The 22,459-nt window shown below is 53.4% G+C and overlaps 1 protein-coding gene across 13 annotated transcripts in view; it reads left to right on the top strand.

Annotated features, from left to right (window-relative positions):
* Positions 1-1,434: 1,434 nt before the first annotated feature.
* Positions 1,435-22,459, top strand: part of Bin1 (bridging integrator 1) — a 56,870-nt gene continuing 35,845 nt past the window's right edge. For 4 of the 13 annotated variants that reach the window (XM_040294193.2, XM_040294187.2, XM_040294189.2 and 1 more), the window contains exon 1: positions 1,437-1,808. In XM_040294193.2, coding sequence (XP_040150127.1) covers positions 1,725-1,808 — 84 coding nt within the window. In that variant the 5' untranslated portion in view covers positions 1,437-1,724. Of the gene's footprint in view, positions 1,809-22,459 lie in introns of all 13 variants that reach the window. The other 9 variants (XM_005315893.4, XM_040294192.2, XM_078017263.1 and 6 more) reach the window with 5 other exon arrangements.

Here is a 22,459-nt window from a genome sequence, read left to right as displayed (position 1 = left end):
GAAAGAACCAGGAGCAACTAAGGAGCAGGCAGGAGAGCCTCCCAGGAAAGAGAGATGCACTTGTATGAATGTAGGCTGGATCTTTTATTCCAGGGCCTCAGTGTCTCTATTTGTACAAGGGGCTTCACATGCAGTTTGCAAGAACCCTTCTTACAGGAGCCCCCAGTCCTGAGACCCCCCACCCTAGGCCAGGCCTGAACCTCTGACTGATGTGTGGCTCCCTCCGGCTCCTGTTCATACTCTGGACAGCTGAATCTAACTTGTCTCTGTTAAACTCAGCCCATAGTTTCTGAGAAACTTCCAGGGCAGCATTCTTTACAGTTCTTGGTACTTCTGGGGGTAGTGGATGTACCTATTTATTACAGTTCATCCTCTGTACCTGTGAGTTCTATATTTCTGGATCAAAAATATTCAAGGGGAAACATTGTGTCTGTACTGAAGATGTTACAGACTTCTTTTTTCTCCACTTGTCATTATTCCCTAAACGATACAGTATAACAATTATTTACTTGGCATTTGCAAGTATTGGGTATTATAACTTACCCAGAAAGGATATGTATAGGTTATTAAAAAAAATATACTAGACTATTTTACATAACGGACTTTAGCATCCATAGGGTTTGGAGTTTGCTGAGGTCCTGGAACCAATTCTGTAATTTATAAAAACTGACGTTGGTCTGTTGGCAAAGTTGGCGTACAATAATCATGTCTTCTCCATGAAAATGATCCTTAATTATTTTCCCGTCTGCAGGAATTAGGAAACAACTCAGTATTGAGCGGTGGAGAACCAGGCACATGGTCAGAAATCTTGTTTCAGGCGTCTTAATGTCTTGTTTGTAGAATGGGAATAACAACACCTACTTCATAGGGCTGTCTGGAGACTGAAGGAAATAATGGTTGTCAAAACAGTTAGCACAGTGCCAGGCACACAGTAAGTGCGCAGTAATGTTAGATGGTTATTATGATCACGATTACTGGCAACTTGGAAAGACCGAGCCCTAAGATGGCACAGGGCTAGGCGCCAGGGAAAGACTTGGAGATGTGCCCCAGGCGTGCAGAGAGACTTGTGCGGCTACCAGCAACGAGAAGGCGGAGCTTTAGGAATCCAGCTGGAGGCGAGCCCCCGAAAGGCTGGACTCTCGGGCCATATTCTTCCAGTCGAGGCTCCTTGACCACGTACCAATCCACACCACATTATCTTTGATTTTCGAAAGTTCTCAATCCTCCAGACTTGCAGGAGGTGACTGCTGGGTAAGAGGACCAAAGCGTCGGGCCCGCGGCGGTCCTGGACCCCAGACTGTCGTGTTAGGCCCCGCCCCGGGGCGGTGTCACCGGAGCGTTTTGGGAGTACCTCTCCCCGCAGCACCCGGCGTCCTCGAAGCAGACTCCCTCCTCCAAGGCTGTGCGGTTCCGGCGAGGGGTGGCCCTTTAAAAGGCAGTGTCTTGTCCGGAGGGGGCGGGCAGGGGGAGCTGACCGCCGCCCGAGGCCCAGCCCCTCCTCCCTGCCCCCTTCCTTGGTTCGTCCGTCCCTCCCCGGTCCCAGCGTCGCTGTCTCGCTAGCCCAACGCACGCTCCGCCTCCGTCAGTCGGCTCCGCTGACTAGTGAGCGGCGTGGACAGGAGCCGGGGCCGGACGCGCGGCCGGGGCTGGGGGCTGGGAGCGCGGCGCGCACGGCCTCCCAGAGCAAGATAGGGCCCCCGCCACCGGGCGAGGCCGGCGCCGCGATGGCAGAGATGGGCAGTAAGGGGGTGACGGCGGGGAAGATCGCCAGCAATGTACAGAAGAAGCTCACCCGCGCGCAGGAGAAGGTGAGCGAACCGGTGTCTCGGTCACCTGTCCCCCTACTTCCCAGGGTCGGGCCCTGTCGCCGTCGCACGGCTGCTGCCTAGGGGTCCTTAGGCTGCGACCCCCGACGCTCTGAGTTTCCCCCTTCGGGTCGCGTTCTCTGTCTCCCCACCTGGGCTGGGGCTGGGGAGGGCGCAGCTGTCCGCTCACCCCCTCCTTCCCCTGCCTTCGGCCGCTTTGTACAGTCGCTGTTCCCCTGCGGAGAAGTGGCGGCCCACGCTCTGGGATCCCGTAGCTGCGCTTGGTCCTGTGTAACCCCACCCTGGAAGCCAAGGGCTGGGAGGCTGGGAGGCAAGGTGGGGACCCCCAGCTCTCCAAGCCCGTGCGGGCAATTCTGGAGGGGCCCACTCTGGGGAAGGGAGGGAGCATTTCTTTCCAGCCCGGGGCTACCGCACGCCCCGGACTCCTAAGGCTACTTCCCAACCCGGGGGTGCTGGAGCCCGCAGTTTTCTTTCCCACCACCTCTCCGCCTTCGATCCCACTGGCCCGAAAGAAGGATCGGATTTCTTTTCCTGCGAGGTGCCTGAGGCCTGGGAGCTCCTGCCTGGCTCCGCGGTCAGCAGAGGGCTGCGCACCCCTCCAGGAGGTCCCCTTGTTCGAGCAGGGGCTTAGTGTTTCCCGCTGTCCGGGAGGGGGTGGCGGTGCTGGCTTTGGTAGCCCTGGCCGGCCGGGTGGGGACCTGTCCCAGAGTAGGGGCGTGTAGGGCGCCGCAGGAAATCCGACCCCTCTTCGCCGAGAGTGACTCCCAGCTGGCGCGGGGGGATGGTGTCGGGGCTTCCTGGGGCACCCTGACTGTGCAGGAAATGCAGGGATTGGGAGGCGGGGGTCCTTGCCGGGTCAGCTTTTTATCCCAAGCCATCTCTGGTTTATTGAATTGGATCACGCCAGCTGCTGACGCCACTTCCCCCTGACGATTCTTACTGAAATCTGAGAATGTAGAATCCGTGTTTCTGCCAGGGTAGCCCCCCAAGAGCTCCGTGGAGGACCGGGTGGGGACCCAGGGACAAGCCGGCCTTCCCCAGCAGGCCTTGTGGCTGTTTATAAACAATGACTTTTGCAGCTGAGACCTGCGGGCTCCCTAAGGATGCAGTCACGTGATGGCGCTGGGGGTGGGGGGTTGGGGGAAGCTTCCCCTGTGTCTCCCTGAGTCCCAGTGCTTATCCTTGTGGTTGGGCTAAGGAGGTGGGTTGTGTGTGGAGGGAAAGGCTGTGGGCCAGGCTCCAGATCTGGCCAGCCCCAGCTCCCCTACCCCACCCCAGGAGGAGGGATTAGAGCCCCAGGAATAGCTTGGTGGGGGCTGGGAAGACTTACATCTTCCAGGTTGGAGGGATAGCAGCAGTTACTCTTGCTCCCCCTCCTCCCCATGACTGGCTAATCCATCTAGGTGCCTGGAGCAGGCAGCCCTGGGCCTGAGCCTGTTTCCTGATCCTAAGAAGAGAAGGAAGATGAATAGGAATCTGAGAGCTCGCTGAGACAGGTTCCCTGTCCCCTTCTGCTGATGTCCATCTCCTGCCTGCTCCCCATTGCTCCTGGTGTGCCCCTTTGCCCCAACTGCCTTTCTCTGAAGCATCATCTTTGATGTAATTCTAGGCAAAGTAGGCATGAGTTGTGTCCCCTTATTGTAAGTGGCCATGTGTCGCTGGCTCACAGCGGCCTGGGAGCTCCTGCCTGGCTTGAGCTCCCTCTTCAACCCCTATTCTGTGGTCTTGGGCAGTTGGCTGACAACTGGTGGGCAATGGATGCTGGACTTGGCCAACAGCAGGTTAGGCCCTGCCCAAACCTGGGCTTCTTGGAACTGCAGTTGCTTAGTGCCACAGCTGTTCTCTTCCCCATGGGTAGTAGTTAGGCACCCTCACCCCACCAGAAGCCAAGGCAATGTAACAGGCATCATGGCTGTCTTTGAACGTAGACTTCTTCCAACCTTTTCCTTCCAGGCCCAGCTGCAGGCCCTGCTCCCCATACCTCAATCCACACCAACCTCTTCTGTTTGCTTTTCCTGCCACTCAGAATCTGTCACAGGCTGGCTGTTGCTCACAGGGCTGCCTCCTCAGCATCTTCTGGTGGTGTTCAGGACCCATTCTAACTTCCATCACTAATGGAACTTCAATCCTGCTGCCTTACAATCGCCCCACCACTGTCCTTACCTTGCCTCAGTCAAATCAATGAATAACAGGACAATTCCTGTTTCCTTTTTTTGACATAGGAGGGCATTTTTTGATGAAGGATAACAGGAGCTATGGTGGAAGGGTCAAATGATATTCATATAGGAAGAAGTGCCCTCCATCGTTCATCCTCTCTTCTCCGCACACCCCATCTCAGCTCAAACATCCACTGAGACTCAGGGGGTCACAGTGTGGTCAAGGGCACCCTGTCCTCTGGTGTTGTGGATCTCTATGGGAGTCACTGAACCAGGTCTCCTCTGTGTCTTTCCATGGATCCTGGGTTGCTGTTATCCACTGATCCATCTGCCTCTATCACTGATTAGGGCAGATCCATATGTGTGCACTTTGGGCATTTACCAATAGGTAAATCACCCAATAGGAGCTTAGTGTTTATGAACAAATGAGGGCATTTGGGGGGATTGATTTGGGAGCCCTAAAACAGGCCTGTGGGTGGGCCGATTTGTGTCATGTACTACTTTGCTGTCCCTTGTTCATCAAATCCTAACTAGATGTGAGCCAGATGCCTTGTCCTAGGCTGAGTCCCTGGACACTGTCAAAGACTGGGTTGCATGTGGCTCTGGCTCATGAGGAGCATATTCCTGTAAGGTCTCCTACTGCCACTGCTGGCCTCTCAGCCACTCCCAGTGTGCCTGAAGCTCAGGCCTGTGGGCGCCATGAGGTCATCTTCCCATTGCGTTTGGCGTGTCGGACCCTCTATAAATGACTGTGTCCATTTTTGGGCCTCAGAAGGGTGGCTGGGCAAAGCCAGTTTAGGGTGGAGCCTGGGTCAGATGACAGAGAGGATTAGAGGTTGGCGGACAGAGCCCCTTGGGGGATGGGGTGGCTGGGCAGAAGGACAGCTGGGGTGCAGGGGGTGGAATCTGTTCTGTTGGAGAAAGGTTTGTGGCCCGAGAGTCCTCATGGAGCATGTGTCAAGGAGGCTGGGCCTTGTTCTGGCGGATCTGGGCTGGTGATGAACATGGGAGAAGGCCCTGACCAGGGTGGAAGTGTGTACTTTCCCCCTCCTGGCTGGCCTTTCCTGAGCAGGCTGGACAGTGGGGAGTACCAGCTGGGAGTGGGAGGTCCCAGGGCTGTCCATGCACACACTGCACTGGCATGCCCAGCAGATGCTCATTAAAGGAAGGGGCAGTGGCAGTTATTTATAGGACCCTGACACATGGCCATGAGTCTCACCATGTTCCTTTGTGTGGTCAAGGTCTCCCCACGCAGTAGTTTTGTCAGCCTCTTCAGTAGGAGCTGGGCCTATACACCAAGCCCATCCTTGCTGCAATGATAAGAGTGGCCAGGCCACAATTAAAAGTAGGTGCTTTTAACATAAGAGGCAGTTGGGGCATAGGCAGTCCTTACCACCCATCCAATCATACTACCTTGTGCTAGAGCTCAGAGCCCACCTGGACCACTGATTTTGCAAGTACCACTCCTTCTCAGGCCCCAGTCCAGAGCTGCTGCACAAGAGCAGCAGGTGCTTTGTCCACCTTTGCCCTTGAGTATTTGAGACCCTTTCCTTGCCCTCCTCCTTCCTCCTTCCTAGATCACTTGTCTTTTCCTCTACCTGTCTCTCTATCTCCTTGCTCTGGGCCTTTTCCCTTTGAGTTTGCCCAGGCTTTTTATGGGGGGAGGCGGGGTGGGTACTGGGATTGAACCAGGAGCACTTGACCACTGAGCCACATCCCCAGCCCTATTTTGTATTTTATTTAGAGACAGGGTCTCCCTGAGCTGCTAAGCACCTTCTCCTTGATGAGGGTGGGTTTGAACTCGAGATTCTCCTGCCTCAGCCTCCTGAGCCACTGGGATTACAGGCCTGTGCCACCGTGCCCAGCTTGCCCAGGCTTTTGATGTACCTTCTAGACTGCCATCAGCTTCCCTTGAACCCAGGTTATTTATGTAAATGTTCATCACCTGCTGGAGGGAGGGATCCTGACATCTTATCTAGGTGTGTATACAAGCTCTGTGGGCTTTGGGTTTAGGCAGGTGAGTGAGGGGAGCTTGGAAGCACATCCCGGGGACCTCTCTGAGCCTCTGCAGGCTTGGGTGGCCTTAGTACAGTGTGCTGGCAGGACATAAGCCAGGCAAAGCCTGTTTTGTCTAGGAGGGCAGATGAGGGGAGTGTAATGGGCTGCCTGGGGCCCAGGGAAGAAGAGGTCCCAGGAGCCATGAGTGTGGGCTGAGGTATGGAGTGGGGAGTGGGGATGGTCAGGACATTGGCAACCTGGAAGAAAAGGGTGGACAGGTGCCAGATTCAGGTCAGATTTGATCAAGTCTTCAATGCTGGGGATTCAGGGAAGCCAAGCTCGCTCGACTACTTCTCTTCTTCCTCACAGATCACTCACTGGGGCTCCCTTCTCACTTTTGCTCTCTGGCACCTGGCCAGGCCTTTGCCCCTGTAACCCAAGGCTGAGCCTCACGTAGTCCTTTTGCTATGAAGTTCTAGAACCCCAGAGTCCCACTTTCCACTTTAGGCCTTGTGTCCTGCAAATCACTATGTGAATGGGCTTTGGTTTTCCCTGATTGTCTGCGGAATCTTAGGCAAGCTGCAATACCTTCCCAAGCGCTGTTTCTTTTTGTTAAATTGGGGATAATGATGGTTCCTCTTTACATGTATGTTGTGGAAAGTAGAACCTTTGACAGATGTCCTGCACATAGCAAGTGCTCACTAAAGCCAGCACTACAAAACCCCCACAGGGAGACCTACTTCCCCACACAGTCTGTCTTCCCAACTCCTCTCCCTGGGAGGGTCCATTACAGGCCTTTATAGATAGCTAATCCCTGCTGAGCCCTTAGCTGATCAGGGCTTAGGGTGCTGTCACAGTCCTGGCGTGGTGCGTGCATATGTTCATGTGTGTAGTGTGTGTTTGTGCTCTGTGCATGTGCCTGTGTGTGGTGTGTGCAGGGACAGTCTACGGTAGGTGGAAGGCTTGGACTAGAGATCAGACAGTTTGGGAGTGAATCTCTACTCCTACACATAAACTGTGACTGGGCACATTTCCCTTGTCTCATCTTCACTTTTCACCACTGGTAAAGTGGTAATGGGGTTTGCATATTCATTCATTTATTCTCACAACAAATATTCGGTACCCACTACCTTCTGAGCACTGTTCCAGGGAGTAGGAACCCAGAGGTGAACAATCCAAGCCCCTGGTTTTCTAGAGCTGATATCGTAGCCAGGGAGAGTCAATGCACAAATGACTGTGGTGATAGGTAGGAGCTGGAAAGCAAGAGGGTGTCCTGTATATGAGACCTGTGCTGATCTGATATTCAGATGTGACGTGGGATGTAGGTATGCAATGGGAGGGTTGGGTTGAGGTTGTGGGAAGCTTCTGTCTTCAGGTGAGAGGGCACCTCTGTGAGCAGGGCTTCCTACTGGATGCCAGGTGTATTGTGCTTTTCTTTTCTCTCTCTCTTTCTTTTTGGTACTGGACATTGAACCCCGGGCACACTTTGCCCCTGAGCGATATCCCCTTCCTTTTATATTTTTTATTTTGAGATAGGATCTCACTAAGTTGCTTAGAGCCCAAGTTACCAAGACTGGCCTCAAAATTTTGATCCTCCTGCCTCAGCCTCTGGAGTTGCAGGGACTATAGGTGTATTCCACCAGGCCTGGTGTATGTTGTGTTTTTCGAAAGCCACCTTTCCATCAAGTCTCCTTTTGGGATTAAAAATACAAAGAAAGGCCACCAACACTGAAAGTACCAAGCAGGGCAGATCTGGGCAGATGTGCAGCTTTGGTGGGTGTTTGTGCAGGGCCTGGGGCAGGGCCTCCTATGCTGGATGTAGACTGGGGAGGTGGGAGAGGCCACTAAAAGATGAAGGAGACTGTGCCAGAGATGGCCTAGACCAGGAGGGCCATGTGTAAGATTTCCACATGGAGCTGTGACTGGCATAGCAGATTGACACAGCCTTAGAGATAGGGTTGAGTCCCTCCCCAGGGATTATTATCCTAGGCCAGTCATGCTGACTTCTCTGATCCTCAGTTTCCTTGTCTGAAGCAGGGATACTTTAGACCTACTTTGTGTTAGGTATTATAAGTAATACCTAATTACTTATTAGGTATTAATTATTGCTGTGACACTCAGGATCTGGGTCAGGGAGCGGGGAGAAGGTGTGGGTCCTTGCAAGCTGAGGAAAGAAGCCATTGGGGGATGAAATGGGGAAGCTGCTAGCCCAGGGCAGGGCCCTAGAGCCACCAGTAGGATTCAGCATCTTGCTCTTCTCGTGCGACCTCACGAGCCTGGCACCCAGGCTTCTGTGCACCCCTGCCTCAGGCTGCCACCTCCTAACAAGGCCACAAGGTTGTACACATGCCAATGGCTGGCAGGGGTCAGGGATGGGGAATAGAAAAGAGAAAGGCAGGTTCTTCCTGCCCCAGGGGAAGGTTTGTCAAATATTAACTTAATAATAATAGCTGTGGGTCACTGTACACCTGCCTTGTGCCATCATCCCTGCCAACAAGTGAGTTTGTTAGGAGTCCCTTGAGCAAAGGAAGAAATTGAGGCTTGGCCCAGAGCTGTGACTCCTATGGATTGCCACCTCTGTTGTGGATGAGGCAGTGGGTCTGACCCTGGAGACCACCTTGGAGTCATGCAGATGAGATGGCAGTCTCCAGCTTGGGGACCCTGCCTGTCCCTCCAGCCCCACTTGGGATCCAGGTTTTTACTTTGGGGTGTGTGGTAGACTCTGGGGATGACGGGAAGACCTAGGGTTTCCAGAAACAAGTCCAGAGTCATGGGTTTATGCATCACTAGGACACAAGACCCTGTGTGTGTGTGTATTTTCTCCAATAATAAAAGCTATGTTAATTTAATCTAAAGGAGGACTCCTTATTCTGAAATTGTATCCTGCCTACTTTTGTTTCAGTCATTGATACAATGTTTCTTTGTTGAAATGATAGCATTACTAGTCACTTTTTACTGTGTTTGAGGAAGAAGTAGCCATGTTGTCTATCACATGCAGGCACACAGAGAAGATTTTTCCTGGTGAGGGATTTCTGCTCTGGGTCCCTTGATGCCTACCTCTGTGGCCTGGGTTCAGGCTGGAGGCAGGTCTGTGTATCTCTGCTCATGAGGACAAGGGCTGGCCTGTATCCTACAGTCACTGTTACATCCATAAGCCGTCTCTTGCTATCTTTGGTCGGGGGGGTTCCAGGACCCCCACCTTCCAGATACCAAAATTCTCAAGCCCTTCATATAAAATGATGTATTATTTGCATATAACCTAGGCTCCTCTTCCTGTAATACTTCAGATCATCTCCAGATTACTTATAATACCTAATACAAAGTAATTGTGATGTAAATAGTTATTATGCTGCATTGTTTAGGGAATGATGTCAAGAAAAAGTCTGTGCATGTTCAGTATAGGCACAGTTTTTTTCTTTTGAAGATTTCTGATGTGTGGTTGGTTGAATCTGCAGATGTAGATACCCAGGGCCGACTGTACTTCTTGCATGCATGGGTGCACGGCTTCTCTGGTAGTGAAGAGACAGGGCTGATGGCTGTCAAAGACTCTGGGTTTCAGGGTGCAGGCTGAAAGAGAGGGACTGCAGGATTCGGACTGGGGTTACAAGGTAACCGATCCCACCCTGCCTCTACCACTGTGGGGTGATCTAGTCCTTCTTCCACACTGCCTTTTCCCATGATCAAATGGCATGAAGATGAGCGGACAGCCCAGTGCTGTAGTGTGGCCTAATCTAAGCCAGTAACTATAGCACTCGGTGATGGGTAACAGGGCTCTTGTGATTGGCTGGGGCCCTGCTACGGAGTCCTGCCTGGTTTTAGGCCAGATGCCAAATGGGGCTTGGCCTCAGTCCTCAGCAGATGGGTGTTCATAAGAGCCTATGGGTGACAGGGGCACTGGGGGCGCTGACTGGTGGTAGTGGGGATTAGTGTGATTGGCCAGACCAGACACCTCACTGTTAATGCAGCTTGTCACTGCCCTCAGACGCAGTTCCTGGGCTCTTTGCAGAGGCTCTTCCCTCAGCTTGCAAGGACCCACACCTTCTCCCCGCTCCCTGACCCAGATCCTGAGTGTCACAGCAAGCAGATGCAGTGGGATTGGGGTCACAGCATGGAGTGGGGGAGGAGTCCAGACTTGAAGCCTTCTGGGACAGAGCTTGGAGTGCTGAGTACTCTGCCCCTTTGGAAGGGCTGTGAGCTGTGGACATGTCCCCTCTGCAGTGTGAGGGCCCAGTGCCATGGGCTGAGCCCCAGATCATCATGGGAGGGAGTGAGTAAGTGGGCGGCTGTAGGCCGCAGCTGCTGCATAACTGAGCCCTGGTGAATTCCTTGCTGCCAGCGCGGCTTGCTGCTCTCATCTCTTCCAGACCTTTGTTGACCCTTTCCTCAATGTCGTCAGGGTACCCTTTTTAGGGTCTTGTCTCCCCAAATATGCTCCTTGCTTTGTTTTTGTTTTTGTTGTTGTTTTGATACTGGGGATTGAACCAAAGGGGCATTTTACTACTGAGCTACATCTCAAGTCCTTTTTAAATTAAAAAAAAAATTAGAAAAACATTTTTTTTTTAGTTTTGAAAGAGGACCTGGCTTAGTTGCTAAGGCTGGCCTCAAACTTGCAAACCTCCTGCCTCAACTTCCTTCCTGCTTCAGCCTCCTGAGTTGCTTACAGGAGCATGCCATAGCACCAGGCGGGCTCCTTGATTTGTGTGAGTCTCTTCTTACACGGGTTCAATCCCCCGAGAAGACTGCAGCTCACCTATAGGTGGTGGCCATGGCTATCTTATTATCCTGATAGTGTTCTCTCTTATGTCCATTTTGAGCCAAAATGCTGAGAGGCTCGTGATGGTGCTGTCCCTGGCCAGCGGAGCTCCCTGCCTTGTAGACAGTGCCCATCCTGGGACTAGGGAGGGCACTGGAGGTAGTCCCTGAGGTCTGTGCCTTCTGTGCCTTAGGCTTGTGCATCAGGAAGAGGTCCTTGGGGATGGTGAGTCTGGACTGAATCCCAGGGCAAAAGAGGCAGGCTGGGGTGGGGAGTCGTGCCCTGGCAGCCTTGGGAACAGCACACCCAAGGCCTCTTTGGGTACCTGGAAGGGTGAGTGTGGATGGGGTGAGTTGAGGCCTGGATCTGAAGATTGGAGCCAGGCCTGGGATGTAGCCCGTGGGCTTCGCCCCAGACCCGCATCAAGCTCTTTAGCTTTTTACTTCAGGTATTATTTGAACCATATTTCTGACTCCAGGTTTGGGTTCAACTAAGGACTGGGTATTTTACTGATGTGGGCCTCGGGAGCCTCTGGCTTTCCCAGGAGGAAAAGACTGAGGCCTGGGAGAGGTAGTGAGTCCTGAGTCTCCAGAGGGAGCAGCCTCAACTAGAAAAGATCCAAACATTTCCAGGAAGGCACATGGGGACAGGGGCAGGGCTGGGTTGCAATTCTGGAGGCTGCCTGTCAGGGCTGGGGCCAGGGCCAGGTGACACCTGCTGCTGAATTACTGGTGGACAGTGTTCTGCACCAGCTCTGCTCCATGCAGGTCTGTTTCTGTGTTTCAGAACCCAGGATGACACAAGAGGGCGTGACACTGCTGGGCTTGGAGAGCAAGTCGCAAGGGTCATTGGGCACCTGCGCTTTGCTCCTCCCTGTGGGGCTGGCCATTAACTTAAATGGGAAAGGAGACTCCCTTTGCTTTTGGATCTGAGTGGTCCTACCAGCTATGGGGACCCCTGGCTGCATGTTCACACCACTGGATGGGGAGTGGGCATAGGAGGACACAGTCTTTGTTGTGTGGATGGAGGATTGGGAGCACCAGCGGGTTGATGATGCTTATTAGAGTTTCAAGGGAGTCTTGTGGCTGCAGGAGTTTTGCTGGGACTTCAGGACCAGGAGCGGGATGGGGTGACAGGAGAGTCTTTGCCAATCCAGCTCCATTTTCCAACAGCTGTGACTGCTTTCTTTGGACCCTTTGCTTAACTCGCCCTCTCCATGAGGCTCCTGCCAAGATGCCTGAGCCCTGGACGAGCCTGGGCCCATCACTGGGCCCTGGGGACCAAAGTGGCACTGAGAGGCCTGAGCCATGAAGGTCCCTTGTGGGGACCCCTGCTTTCCATTTAGCCAGCCTCCTGTAGCTCCCCTCTTCCTCTGGCCCAAGGTGTCATCAGCTGTCTTATTCCACGTTGTCTAGTTGATGGATAACTGTCTAGGGGGACAGACACTGGTGATGGGGAGGATGGGTGTGCTGATCTGGATTCAGGACCACTGGCAGGTGGTAGGAGAAAGAGGAAAAAAAGAAGATTCAGGAATTACTAAGAGAAAGAGGAAGAAGATGATTCAGGGGCATGATGGGGAGAATTAAGAAGCTTTAACCTTCAGAGAAACCAGGGAATTTGTCCTGCAGTCCCGGGCACATCGCCTGTCCTCTCTGTTTCATCCTCTGAGAGTGGTATGGTGGGAGTTCTTGCTCGTGGGGTTTGTTTGAGGGTGAAGCACCTGGCTAGCAGCCTGCTCACTGGTGAGGGCTGATGCTCTGCTCTGCCCCAGGGAGATCTTGGGAAAGCCCTTGACATCCCACAGGCGCACACCATTGTGGCTTTTGTGTTTTGTCTGTGCTATGGCAGGTCTCTTGAAATTGAACTGCAGTGTCCTTAATTTTTTTTTTTTTTTTCCCCTGCATAAGCTGAAGAAGCTAAATTGGGAGGTGCTGGCTGGCTTCACCTTACAAGGGAGGAAGTCAGAGCTCCTCTGAGCTAGACCCTGATTGAAGGGGGTAGGGATGGAGGACACATGGTTCCAGGTCAGGCTGCATGTTGAAGGGCCTGAGGAGGGTCTCAGAGTCATGCATTCATTCATTAGAGGAGCCTGATGTGTACCAGAAGAACATGAACTTGAGATACTTGAGTTGGGCCCTGGCCACAGAGCCCCAGGGTGCCCATCTGGAGACTGGGAAGCCTGCAGTCAGGTGAGCTCTGGCTCCCACTGGGTCTGGATGGTTCAGGAGGGCAGGACCACCTTAGCATCTTCATTGAATTTGGTAAATTACTAAGAGCCATCACATCTACCACCTGCCATTTGTTTCTCTCTGTCCTGTGAGGTCACCCTACAGAAATACAGTCCCCTTGGGCAGATGAGGACACTGAAGCTCAGGGGAATCCTGGCATTTCCTCCCTTTTGAAACTCAGAGTGGCCTTTTTCACTAGCTTGTTATCCCTCTCCTGGAGTGAGATGGTGGGGGAGGGCAGGAGGATGATTATTGAAGAGCAAATGTGTTTTCAAATGAAAATCAGTGTGTGGGCTGCAGCAATCAGGGAGCACCTGGTGTATGTTTGGGGACTGAAGGTGGGGGTGCACCCTTGGTTACCCAGGAGGCTGGCACATCAGAAGAGAAGTTGATAAGAGAGAGCTGGACCTCTCACTGTTGTGTATTTCTATGTGGCCCCTGGGATTCCCTCAGCTATTTCAGGATTGAAGGCAGGGTGCAGGGGACCTGGGGCTGGATCTGAATGAAGCTGGTCTGACTCTGTGCTCCCCAGATCCTCAGGGTGTCAGGGGGAGCTAGGTCAGATGCCATATCTCCTACCTCCCTCGAAGAAAGGATTGGGGGAGCCTGGGGGAATTTAGGAGCTTGGGAAGCAATTCAAGGCCAAGTGAATAGCCAGGTGTATGAGCTGAATCTTGTTCTAAATGGAGAATCAGAATCCACAATTAATTGGATGCATTTGCTAAACCTGGGACAGGACCCAAATATTGTTCTTTTTTTTTTTCTGAAATATGTCCCTTCTTTCCTCCAAGGACCCAGTGAAGCAGTATGTCCTGGGAGTGGGCCTGGCTGAGCTGGAATATCACCTGCTTCTCCAAGTGAACCAGCCTGGCCCTACCTTACTGGTTGAATGGTCAGCAGGCCTGGAGAAGGCCACAGCTAAGGCGTGCTCTTGTTCTATCCTGAGGACTTAGGGGGCATTGCTGCCCCAGCTCTGGTGGCCAGGTGGGGGTTGCTCCTGGGCTGGCTTGGGGTGGACTGCGGAGAAGTGGGTGTAGGTTCGGGGCCCTGCTAGGAGAGCTGAGTCAGCGTGTGGGAAACTGCTCAGGAGTGAGGACGGAGCTGCTGCACTGGCGGGTCACCCTGCCTGCTGTGCCACTCTGACCTGAGAGGAGAGGCCATCCCCGCAATCTGCAGCAGCTCTCTTTCACTCTGTGCGCAGATTTGCTGCCTTAGCATTGCGGAGGTCTGGAGCTGCAAAGGCCTCAGGCAGGCAGCTGAGACCCCGGGATTCTGTTCCGCCCCTTTCCTATTACTTGGGCCAGTTAGTAAACCTTTCTGGCTTCTCTTCACTCTTCTATAAAATTGGGTAACAATCCTGCCTGCTGAACCCCAGCCTTCAAGGAGGAAGATGAGCTCTGTTGTGCATTTATATTGCTGGCTCTGGGAACAGAGCAGACTCACAGCACATAGTGAATTGGAGTGTGAGACTCCGGGGGATGAGGGATGGATGGGAAAGGCTTTGCAAAGTATGGCAAGGTGGGAAGAGTTCTCACTTTTGAGTCTCAGAGGCTCAGGTTCAGATCCCAGTTCTGCTCTCCTAAGTCCTTTGACCTTGGGCAAGTTATTATTCATCCCCTCCGAGCCCCAGTTTTCCTGTTAGTGGAATGGGTTTATCATTGAGGATTAAATGGGAGAATGTGTGTCTCCATTTCATACTGAGGCCACTGAAGGTCAAAGTGCTAGGACCTTAGGCTGGTGTGAGGGTGTTAGACCGCACCGTGTCTTGTGCATGTAAACTCTTGGGGCATCATTCCTGAGACCAGGCCTTGGGCCACCAGTGCCCCACTTGGGATCTAGATGACCTGAGGGCCATTAGAGGGAGTAAGAAAGGGAAGGGTATGGTCTGTTGAGGACCTTGTAGGTGCTAGGCCCCAGCTGCACTGTGGAACTCCAGCCCTCTCAGTCCTTGCATGGAATGGCCAGGGATCTGCAGATCTCCAACCTAGCTTTGGATCTCAACCCCTGCTCTTTCGTTCCTGTGATTGGCTGCTCTGGCTGGCAGATCAAAGCCCTTTTGCCGGAGAGCAGTATTTCCTCTTGTGAAGAGGGCCTTATGGGAGGGGACAGTTAGGGATGAGACCAGGGCTGCAGGCCTGGTGGCTGCAGGCACAGTGGGGGTGCTGATCTTGGCTATGCTTTCTGGGAACCTCTGCCCTCTCTCTACCCCTCTGATCTCACTGCCTCATCCCTCCTCCTATAGCCTTTGGAGGAGGCCTGGCTTGTTGAGCAGAGGGACGGGGTCACACACCTTCTTAGACAGTCAGGCTGTGAGTCCTGGAAGTCAGAGACTTTCATGCTCTGGAGGCTGGTGACCTGCCTAAGGCTGTGGGTTAGTGACAGTTCTCTGGCTGCCCTGTGCAATTGTTCCCCTGAGCTGGTGAGAAGCCTCGAGGGTGGTGAAGACATTTAATTAGCAACACTGCCTCATGCTGGGTAGCAAGTTGGGCAGTGGTCAGCCTCTCTGAGCTCTTCTGCTCCTTTTACAGGTGTTAGCAGGACCTGGATTATGGCCCAGAGAGGATTGGTACCTGTTAAATCACGCAGCCTGTCAGAGTGGGATTGGGAGGTCCCTGTCCTTCCCTTTCCTGTCCTGCTCCTGTCCAGCTGTGTACAGACCTCCTGCATCTGGAGGAAGTGATGGACAGTGCCTTCCCTGGCCCCTTCACCCACCTAAGCCTCCCCTAGCCCACCATGTTCTCTAAGGCCATTCCCTTTTGCCAGCACAAGAATAATAGGTATGGGATCAGCAGAGGAACACCTGGAAAAGTCCCATCTATGTCCCTGAATATTCATTTCATCTGCCAGAGAATAGGGGCAACTCCAGGGCTAAGGCTAGGGCCATGGGCAGGGCCAGGGCCAGGGCCAGGGCCAGAGCTGTGAGCAGGGGCAGTGTCATGGGCAGGGGCAGGACCAAGGCCAGAGGAAGGGTTAAGGCCATGGAGGCCCAAGGCTGGGGGCAGGGCTCGGGGCAGGGCTCAGGGCAGGGGCAGGGTGGGGGCATGTGACTCCTTCTGCCTGTTAGAGTTCCCTCTTGATTCTCCTCCCCATTGCCCTCACTCCTTCCTTCTGTGTCCATTCTCAACTCTCCTACGACCTCCTCTACTGGCTTCTTGGGGGAAAACACGGTGGAATGACCCTGTGCCAGGATAGGGCCCCTCTCATCGGCTCTGGACTCTGAACCTGCCAGCCTCACATTGGCTCCATCTCTGTAATGCAGGGGTCCCTCTCTGTGGTGCCTTGGGTGTGGGTACGGTGGATAGTCGAGGTCTGAGGCAGGAGGCTCTTAGCATGGTGGCCCAGAGACCCAGGCTCTGGGGAAGCCCCAGGCTCTGGGAGTGATATGAGGCTGCAGCAAGGGTGGTCTCCCCCCTGCTGAGCTGCACTTTGAATTTTCATGGTGGGCAGCTCTAATGGGAGCTATTTAAAACCAACTTTGGGCATTCACTCCACTGAATAACAAAAATAACAATGGTGTCCAAAATAATATTGATGTGTTTGAAGTAAACACGTATCTTATCTCTCTTAGTTACCGTTTAGTAGTTTTTGTGTCACAGATGTGGAAACTGAGGACCCTGATTAATTAGTGGATGACCTGGGTGCAGGTCTAGATGGAGTTTCTCAGGCAGGAACAGACATACAAACAGCTGAGGGCATTCAGAGGGATGAGTGAGTCTTGGCTCTGGAGGAAGTGTTGTGAAGGTCCAGCAGGGCCTGGCCTCTTTAGGGAGGCAGGATGGTGGGTGTGCTCATGGCACCAAGGCTCGTTGCCCACCCACCCACCCACTCAGACCTTTGCTTGGCCCGGAGGGCGCTGCTAGGCCCTTTCCCTGCTCTCCTGGGCTCCAGGCTCCTTCCCTCCCCAGCATGGGCTGCTCCTCGCTGAGTCGGGTAAGCAGGTGCTGAGGGGCAGGTGGGAGGTGGGTGGGCCGGAGGGGCAGATCCCAGCACTGTTTATGGCCAGCATCCTGGCCTGTGCTGAGAATAGCACCCACACTCGTGTGGGGGCGCAGGTGGGGCGGCCATGCTGACATCTCAGGACAGATGGGCCAGGGCTGCGGCCAAGGGTGTGGTGCGTGCCTATGGAGACACCCTGTCCTCAGTGGGCCCCGCCCAGCATGAAAGAAGAGGCCAGAGAGGCTCCCTGTGTCACTCACACTCTGCTGCTGAGTCCTCGCTTGCCAGTCTTTGGGCTTGGCACTGGGGGGGTGCAATGCTGAGGCCCAGCTAGGGTTTCTGGCAGTTGCTGCTGCGGGTCCCACAGGGACATTACTTTGGTTTGCTGCTTGGTTGATTTTGATGGGGCTTTGTACTACTTTACCCTTTTGACCAAGGGGACCAGGGTAAAGTGATGGGGGATTGTAGGTGTCTGCAGAGCTGTGGGTGGAGGAGGCTGCTGAAGGGCTTGGTCCCAGAGGCTGTGGGGTGGGATGACTTTTGTTTTCCCAGAGGAATGCTGAGCCCTAGTGAGTCATGGGGGCAGGTGTATGGGGTGGCAGGCACCCAGACAGGCATGTGTGGGCTGGGTGTGGGGCAGGGTGGGGACTTGGTGGATTAGGCTCTACAAGGTTTCTGGCCTGGGTGGATGAATCTCAGGTCAAGATAGGGGTAAAAGCACAAAAAGGGAAACAAGTCACCATGCTGTAGTGTACTGTCTTGTCTATACAGTCGCAACTCACTTTTAAAACCCCCTTGGAGGGATTTCTTGGCTTTACTGATGAGGTTCAATGGCTCAGAGAGGTGAAGTTACTGCCCAAATTTGCACAGCATGGGCCTGCACTTTGCAACCATTGCCTGTACTTCTTGTCTACTCACCAAAAAGGGCACTCTGCTGGCTGTCCAGACTAGTTACTCTAAGCTGGTCACTGCTCTGAGTGAGTCACCCTGGTGGGAAGGACTGAAGAAAGGAATGGTCAGGGAATGGGGAGTGGTCAGGCCCAATGGTGGGGAGGCTCTGTGGGCCCTGGCCATTGCACATCCATCTCTTCTTTTCCAGGTCCTGCTGGATTTTTGTTCAGAGATGTGCATCCTTCTTACCATGTCCCCTCCGTAGTGTGGGCTCCAGGGTGGAGACCTTGCCTGGATCTCTACAGAACAGGATCAGGCACACTGGGGCCTCAGAGCACATTTGCAGTTTCTAGCCACACAGCCCAGGGCCTGGCCAAGTTCTGAGCCAGAAGAGAGGACTTAGTGTTGGGGAGTGGGTTGCTGGGTCCGGGCTATGAGGGGCGAAATCTGGTGGGGGCAGCTTGACCCACTCCCGGAGGTTGGTGAGAAAGGGCTAGGCTGGCTGGGTGCTTGATTAGGGGTCTAGGTGGCCCTGGCCCTTCCAGGAACCCTGCTACCCTGGTTCTGCCGATGACTGGGCATGGGCTGGGCCTGGTGGATGGTCGTGGAGCGAGTCACCACCAAGCCCTGGGCCCAGCACTGCCTGGGCACTGCAGCTTCTCCATCTCTCCTTTAGCTGGCACCTCCTCTTGGCTACTGGCTCACCCTAGGCCCATGTGGCAGGTGGTAAGGGGTGGCAGGCCAGAGCCACGGGCTTGGGAGCCCATGGGCCACGTGCAAATTCTAGCTCATTGCTGACCTAACCATTGATCCTTGGTTTCCCCATTGTGGACCACCTCCTCCTCCTTGTAGATTTTGAGAACTCTTTTGGCTTTGGGATGCCTTTGAATGGGCTGCTTTTGTGTCACCTCCTGCCCTCTGCTTGGCTGGCCCAGCTCCTTCAGCCCCTCTGAGCTTGTTCCTTCAGCTTCTTCCCCATCTTGACTCTGGCCCAGTTGCCTCTGCTCTTGCTGAGAGCTCCCTGACCCTCCCTAGCCCAGCCTGGCTTTCCCTGGAGTCTGGGTGGCCCCACCCTGGCTGCTTGGCAGTAGGCTTATCTCTGAACTGGCTGGAATTTCAGGCACCCTGGGAGGGGTAAAGGGAGAGAGAGGTGGGGGGGCTTCCTGGTCCCCCACGGTCAACTGGACACCTTTCCCTGGGTCTGAGTGTCCCTTGCCACTGAAGAGGGAAGCGTGGGGGAGGGCACCTGCCTTTTCCTCCCCCAATCCCCTCCCCCCTCATTCTTTCTCAGGGGGTGTTGGCTGTCAGACACCACTGCCCCCCACCAGCTGGGAAGGCAGCTGGCCTCTTTGCACTTTGGGTTTTGACCAGCAAGTCACAGTAAAAGTTATTGTTGTGGGGCTGACATAGGTGGCCAAGTTTTTATTCAGTCAATTAAGGACAGAAGAAGGAAAATCAAACATTGGTTTTTCCTCTCACCAGTGTTTCACTAAGGAAAGGGAAAAATCACTCAAAAGAGGAGGGTGGTGGTCATTCTGGAGTGATAGCCTTCCTGGAGAGGCCAGTTGGCTTTCTTAGTCAGCTGTTGTGACCAGAGGCCTACAGAAAAGTGTTGATGAATCTTTGTGGTCTGGTGTCAGGGGACAGTGACTTCCAAAGCACAAGGACTTGTTCAAAAGACAGATCAGATCACCATGTGGGTGGGAGATAGGCTGTGAGCTTTCCGGGCAGGGGCCACCCAGCCTCTTTTGGCCAGGAGGAACCTGGACTCTGTGTGTGTGTGTGTGTGTGTGTGTGTGTGTGTGTGTGTGTGGTATATCATTGCAAAACTTTGTATTCTAATCCACAATCTATGTTGCTTATTTCTCAAAAGTGTTTTCTTTACCAGTTAAATCCTTGGAATTTGGCAAGATAGTGCATGAATCTTGGGCAGTAAATGCCACACGGGCTGCCTGCTACTCTAGGTGCCTGTGTCCCCCAGCTTGAGAATCACAAGTGGAGTTTGGGCTGTAGATTTGGACAGGTTTGAGTCCTGCCTGGCTCTCCTACTGACTATTGGCCTGGGCTTTAGTTTCTTTATCTATAAAATGGGGTCAACAGTCACCACCTGAGGGAGACCCAGTGATATGAGCTCAACTGTGAGAGGGGTGTTAATTGGATCAGGTGTTAATTGGACCAGAAGGGGGTTTGGACCAGAGACTCCCTAAAGGTCCTGCCTTGCAGCGTGAGCTTTGTGGGGCTCAGGGGAAGGGTCAGTGCCTTTAGCTGGGATCTACATGGCAGGCACATGGCCCAGAGATGGAATCTGATGGGGAAAGGGTTCCCTTTGGAACATTTTCCCTCAGGGGAAAGACAGTGAGATGATGACCTGTCCCCAAGCCAGCTCCTCCTGCCACCACCACCCTATCAGTGTGGGGAAATAGGTCCCTGGGATGGGGACGCAGAGATTTACAGGGGAGAGAACTAAGACCAGGGCGCGCATCCATCTCTTGGGGCAGACTGCTTGTGTTGTGTGTTTGGAAGCTGAGAGGGGAGGAGCCACACAGGGAAGGACCCTCCATTGTCTCTGAGAGGTGCTCAGCTCTTCTCAGGCCGGAGACCAGCTAGGACTCAATGTTGATTTCCCTTCCTCTAATTCTTTCTCCAGCTCTCTTGCCTCTTTTGGGGTTCTTCTTCCCCTGTTCCCACCCTCAGTCTCTTGCCTGACTCCATGTCTTCCTCATGATTCCTGCTGTGCCTCCAGAGGTGGGCAGGGACCTCTGCCAGGGAGGGTGTGTCACATGTGTATGAGCACCACCTCCTGTCTGTGGGAGCTTGCACTGCATGGGGGTCTGCCGGCTGGAGTGCATTTTTTGACTCCTGGGGATGGAACGCTGTCCTTGGCTTTTTGCCCAGGGCCAGTGTTTCAGTGCTTATCTTTCTTAAAAAGTCACTGTACCTTTGGAAGGTAGAAGGCAAAGTCAGAGGCATGGTCAGCCAGCCCTGTGCTACAGAAGTCTAAGGGCTTGTTTTTGTTTTTAATCACCTGAGGTCTCTCCTCTGTTCTGGATTTGATTTCTGGGATGACCTCCTAGTGGCCCTGGGCCCTGCTTCCTGGGCTTCATTTCCCTTTTGTGACCACAGCGGCAGGGCTAAGGGACCCCACAGCCTGCTGCTCTCCATCAGAGGTTGTGCCCTCATCCTATTCCCTCTTCCTTTGGTTACCCTCTCCTTCCAACTTGGACCTACACTTCAGACCTAAACCTTGAGTATTAGAATTTCCAGCCTCTGGGCTAAGTGTTGCCATTCTGAAGGGGCAGAGCACCTGACGCCCCGCTTTGTGAGTTCCTTAAGCTCTGAAGAGGGAGAGGCAGAGCTTTTCTGGGCTAGATGAGACATGGAAGCTCTCCCATGAGTGGTCCCACAGCCTGAGGACAAGAGTGACATCAGTGAAGAGGGCCTAGTCCTGGCCAGGTTACCTCAGCATCTGTTCCTATTTCCTCCTCCATAAAGTGGGACTGCCATATGCCCACTTGCTACTGAAAGGAAGGGGAAGATGGAAGGTCCTGGCTGGATGAGATCCAGACTACAGTATAGTCCCAAGAGTGTCCTGCAAGGTCACCTGACCACCCTGAACCAGAGCTTCCTGGAGCTCCACCATGCTCAGTCTCTGACTGCAGCAGCCTGTGGGCACTGTGGCCTTGGCCCAAGCACAGTGACGGGCCCAGAGGGTGGCTGCAGGGGCCCTGGGTCTGTCTCACTCCCCCACAGAAAGATAAATCTGAACAGCATTTGCTTATGGGCACCACAAAGCCACAGGGTCCTGGCTCTGCTCCCGTTTTTCAGTGTGGCTGAATTCTTTAGTGTCTTTGCCTTTCTTTTCTTATCTCTAAAGTGGGGTTAACAATCTGTAGTTCAAGGAATGGTGTGAAGACTAAATGCCTAGGAGCAAAGACCCCCCAGTAGCAAGGAGCATACCTGCCCACCGGACAGAGTCAGGACTCCTTGAAGGATTAGCTGGTTCTAGGACTGAGGCAGGGATGGGACAGGCTGAGCCTGGAGCACCTTATAGTGCCAGAAGAAGTACAGGAAGATGAATGAGGACGTGTCCAGAGGCTCCCACTGGCTATCTTTGGGATATTTGAGCATCAAAAAGAATAATGATGGAAATAGATTTATAACATATAGAATGCAAAGCCAAGATATGCGTTTGTATATCTTGGCTTTGCAAAGATATACAAACGCAAAGAGGGGAGGGTAGTAAAGATATGACTTGACTTTATCTTTACTACCCTCCCCTCAAAGGCAAGATTGAGGGAAGCTCCTTTTTAGAGAATGTTAGGGCACGAGGTAGAGTCTGGGTGACAGTGGAGTTCCTTGAAGGTGACAGTGCGATACATCTCAGTGTTTGATGTGCATTCAGTGCACCAGGGGGTCTTGCTAAAGTGGAAATCAACTCAGCAGACCCGGGGTGGAGGTTGAAATTCTCTATCTCTACCAGGCTCTCAGGTGATGTGATACAGCTAGGGACCTCCCTTTGAATAGCAAAGTGATTGCCAATCTATGTGCATTCACATGGTGACAGTGACTGTGACTATCAGATGACTAGTTGTCAAGAGAAAAATTATCTCTTACATCTGTAATCCTAGCAACTCAGAAGCCTGAGGCAGGAGGATTATGAGTTTGAGGCTA

Source organism: Ictidomys tridecemlineatus, chromosome 7 (assembly GCF_052094955.1).
Source record: "Ictidomys tridecemlineatus isolate mIctTri1 chromosome 7, mIctTri1.hap1, whole genome shotgun sequence".
Taxonomy (NCBI): Eukaryota; Metazoa; Chordata; class Mammalia; order Rodentia; family Sciuridae; genus Ictidomys; species Ictidomys tridecemlineatus.
Note: the sequence above shows the minus strand (reverse complement) of the source record. Positions and strands in the feature narration are given on the sequence as shown.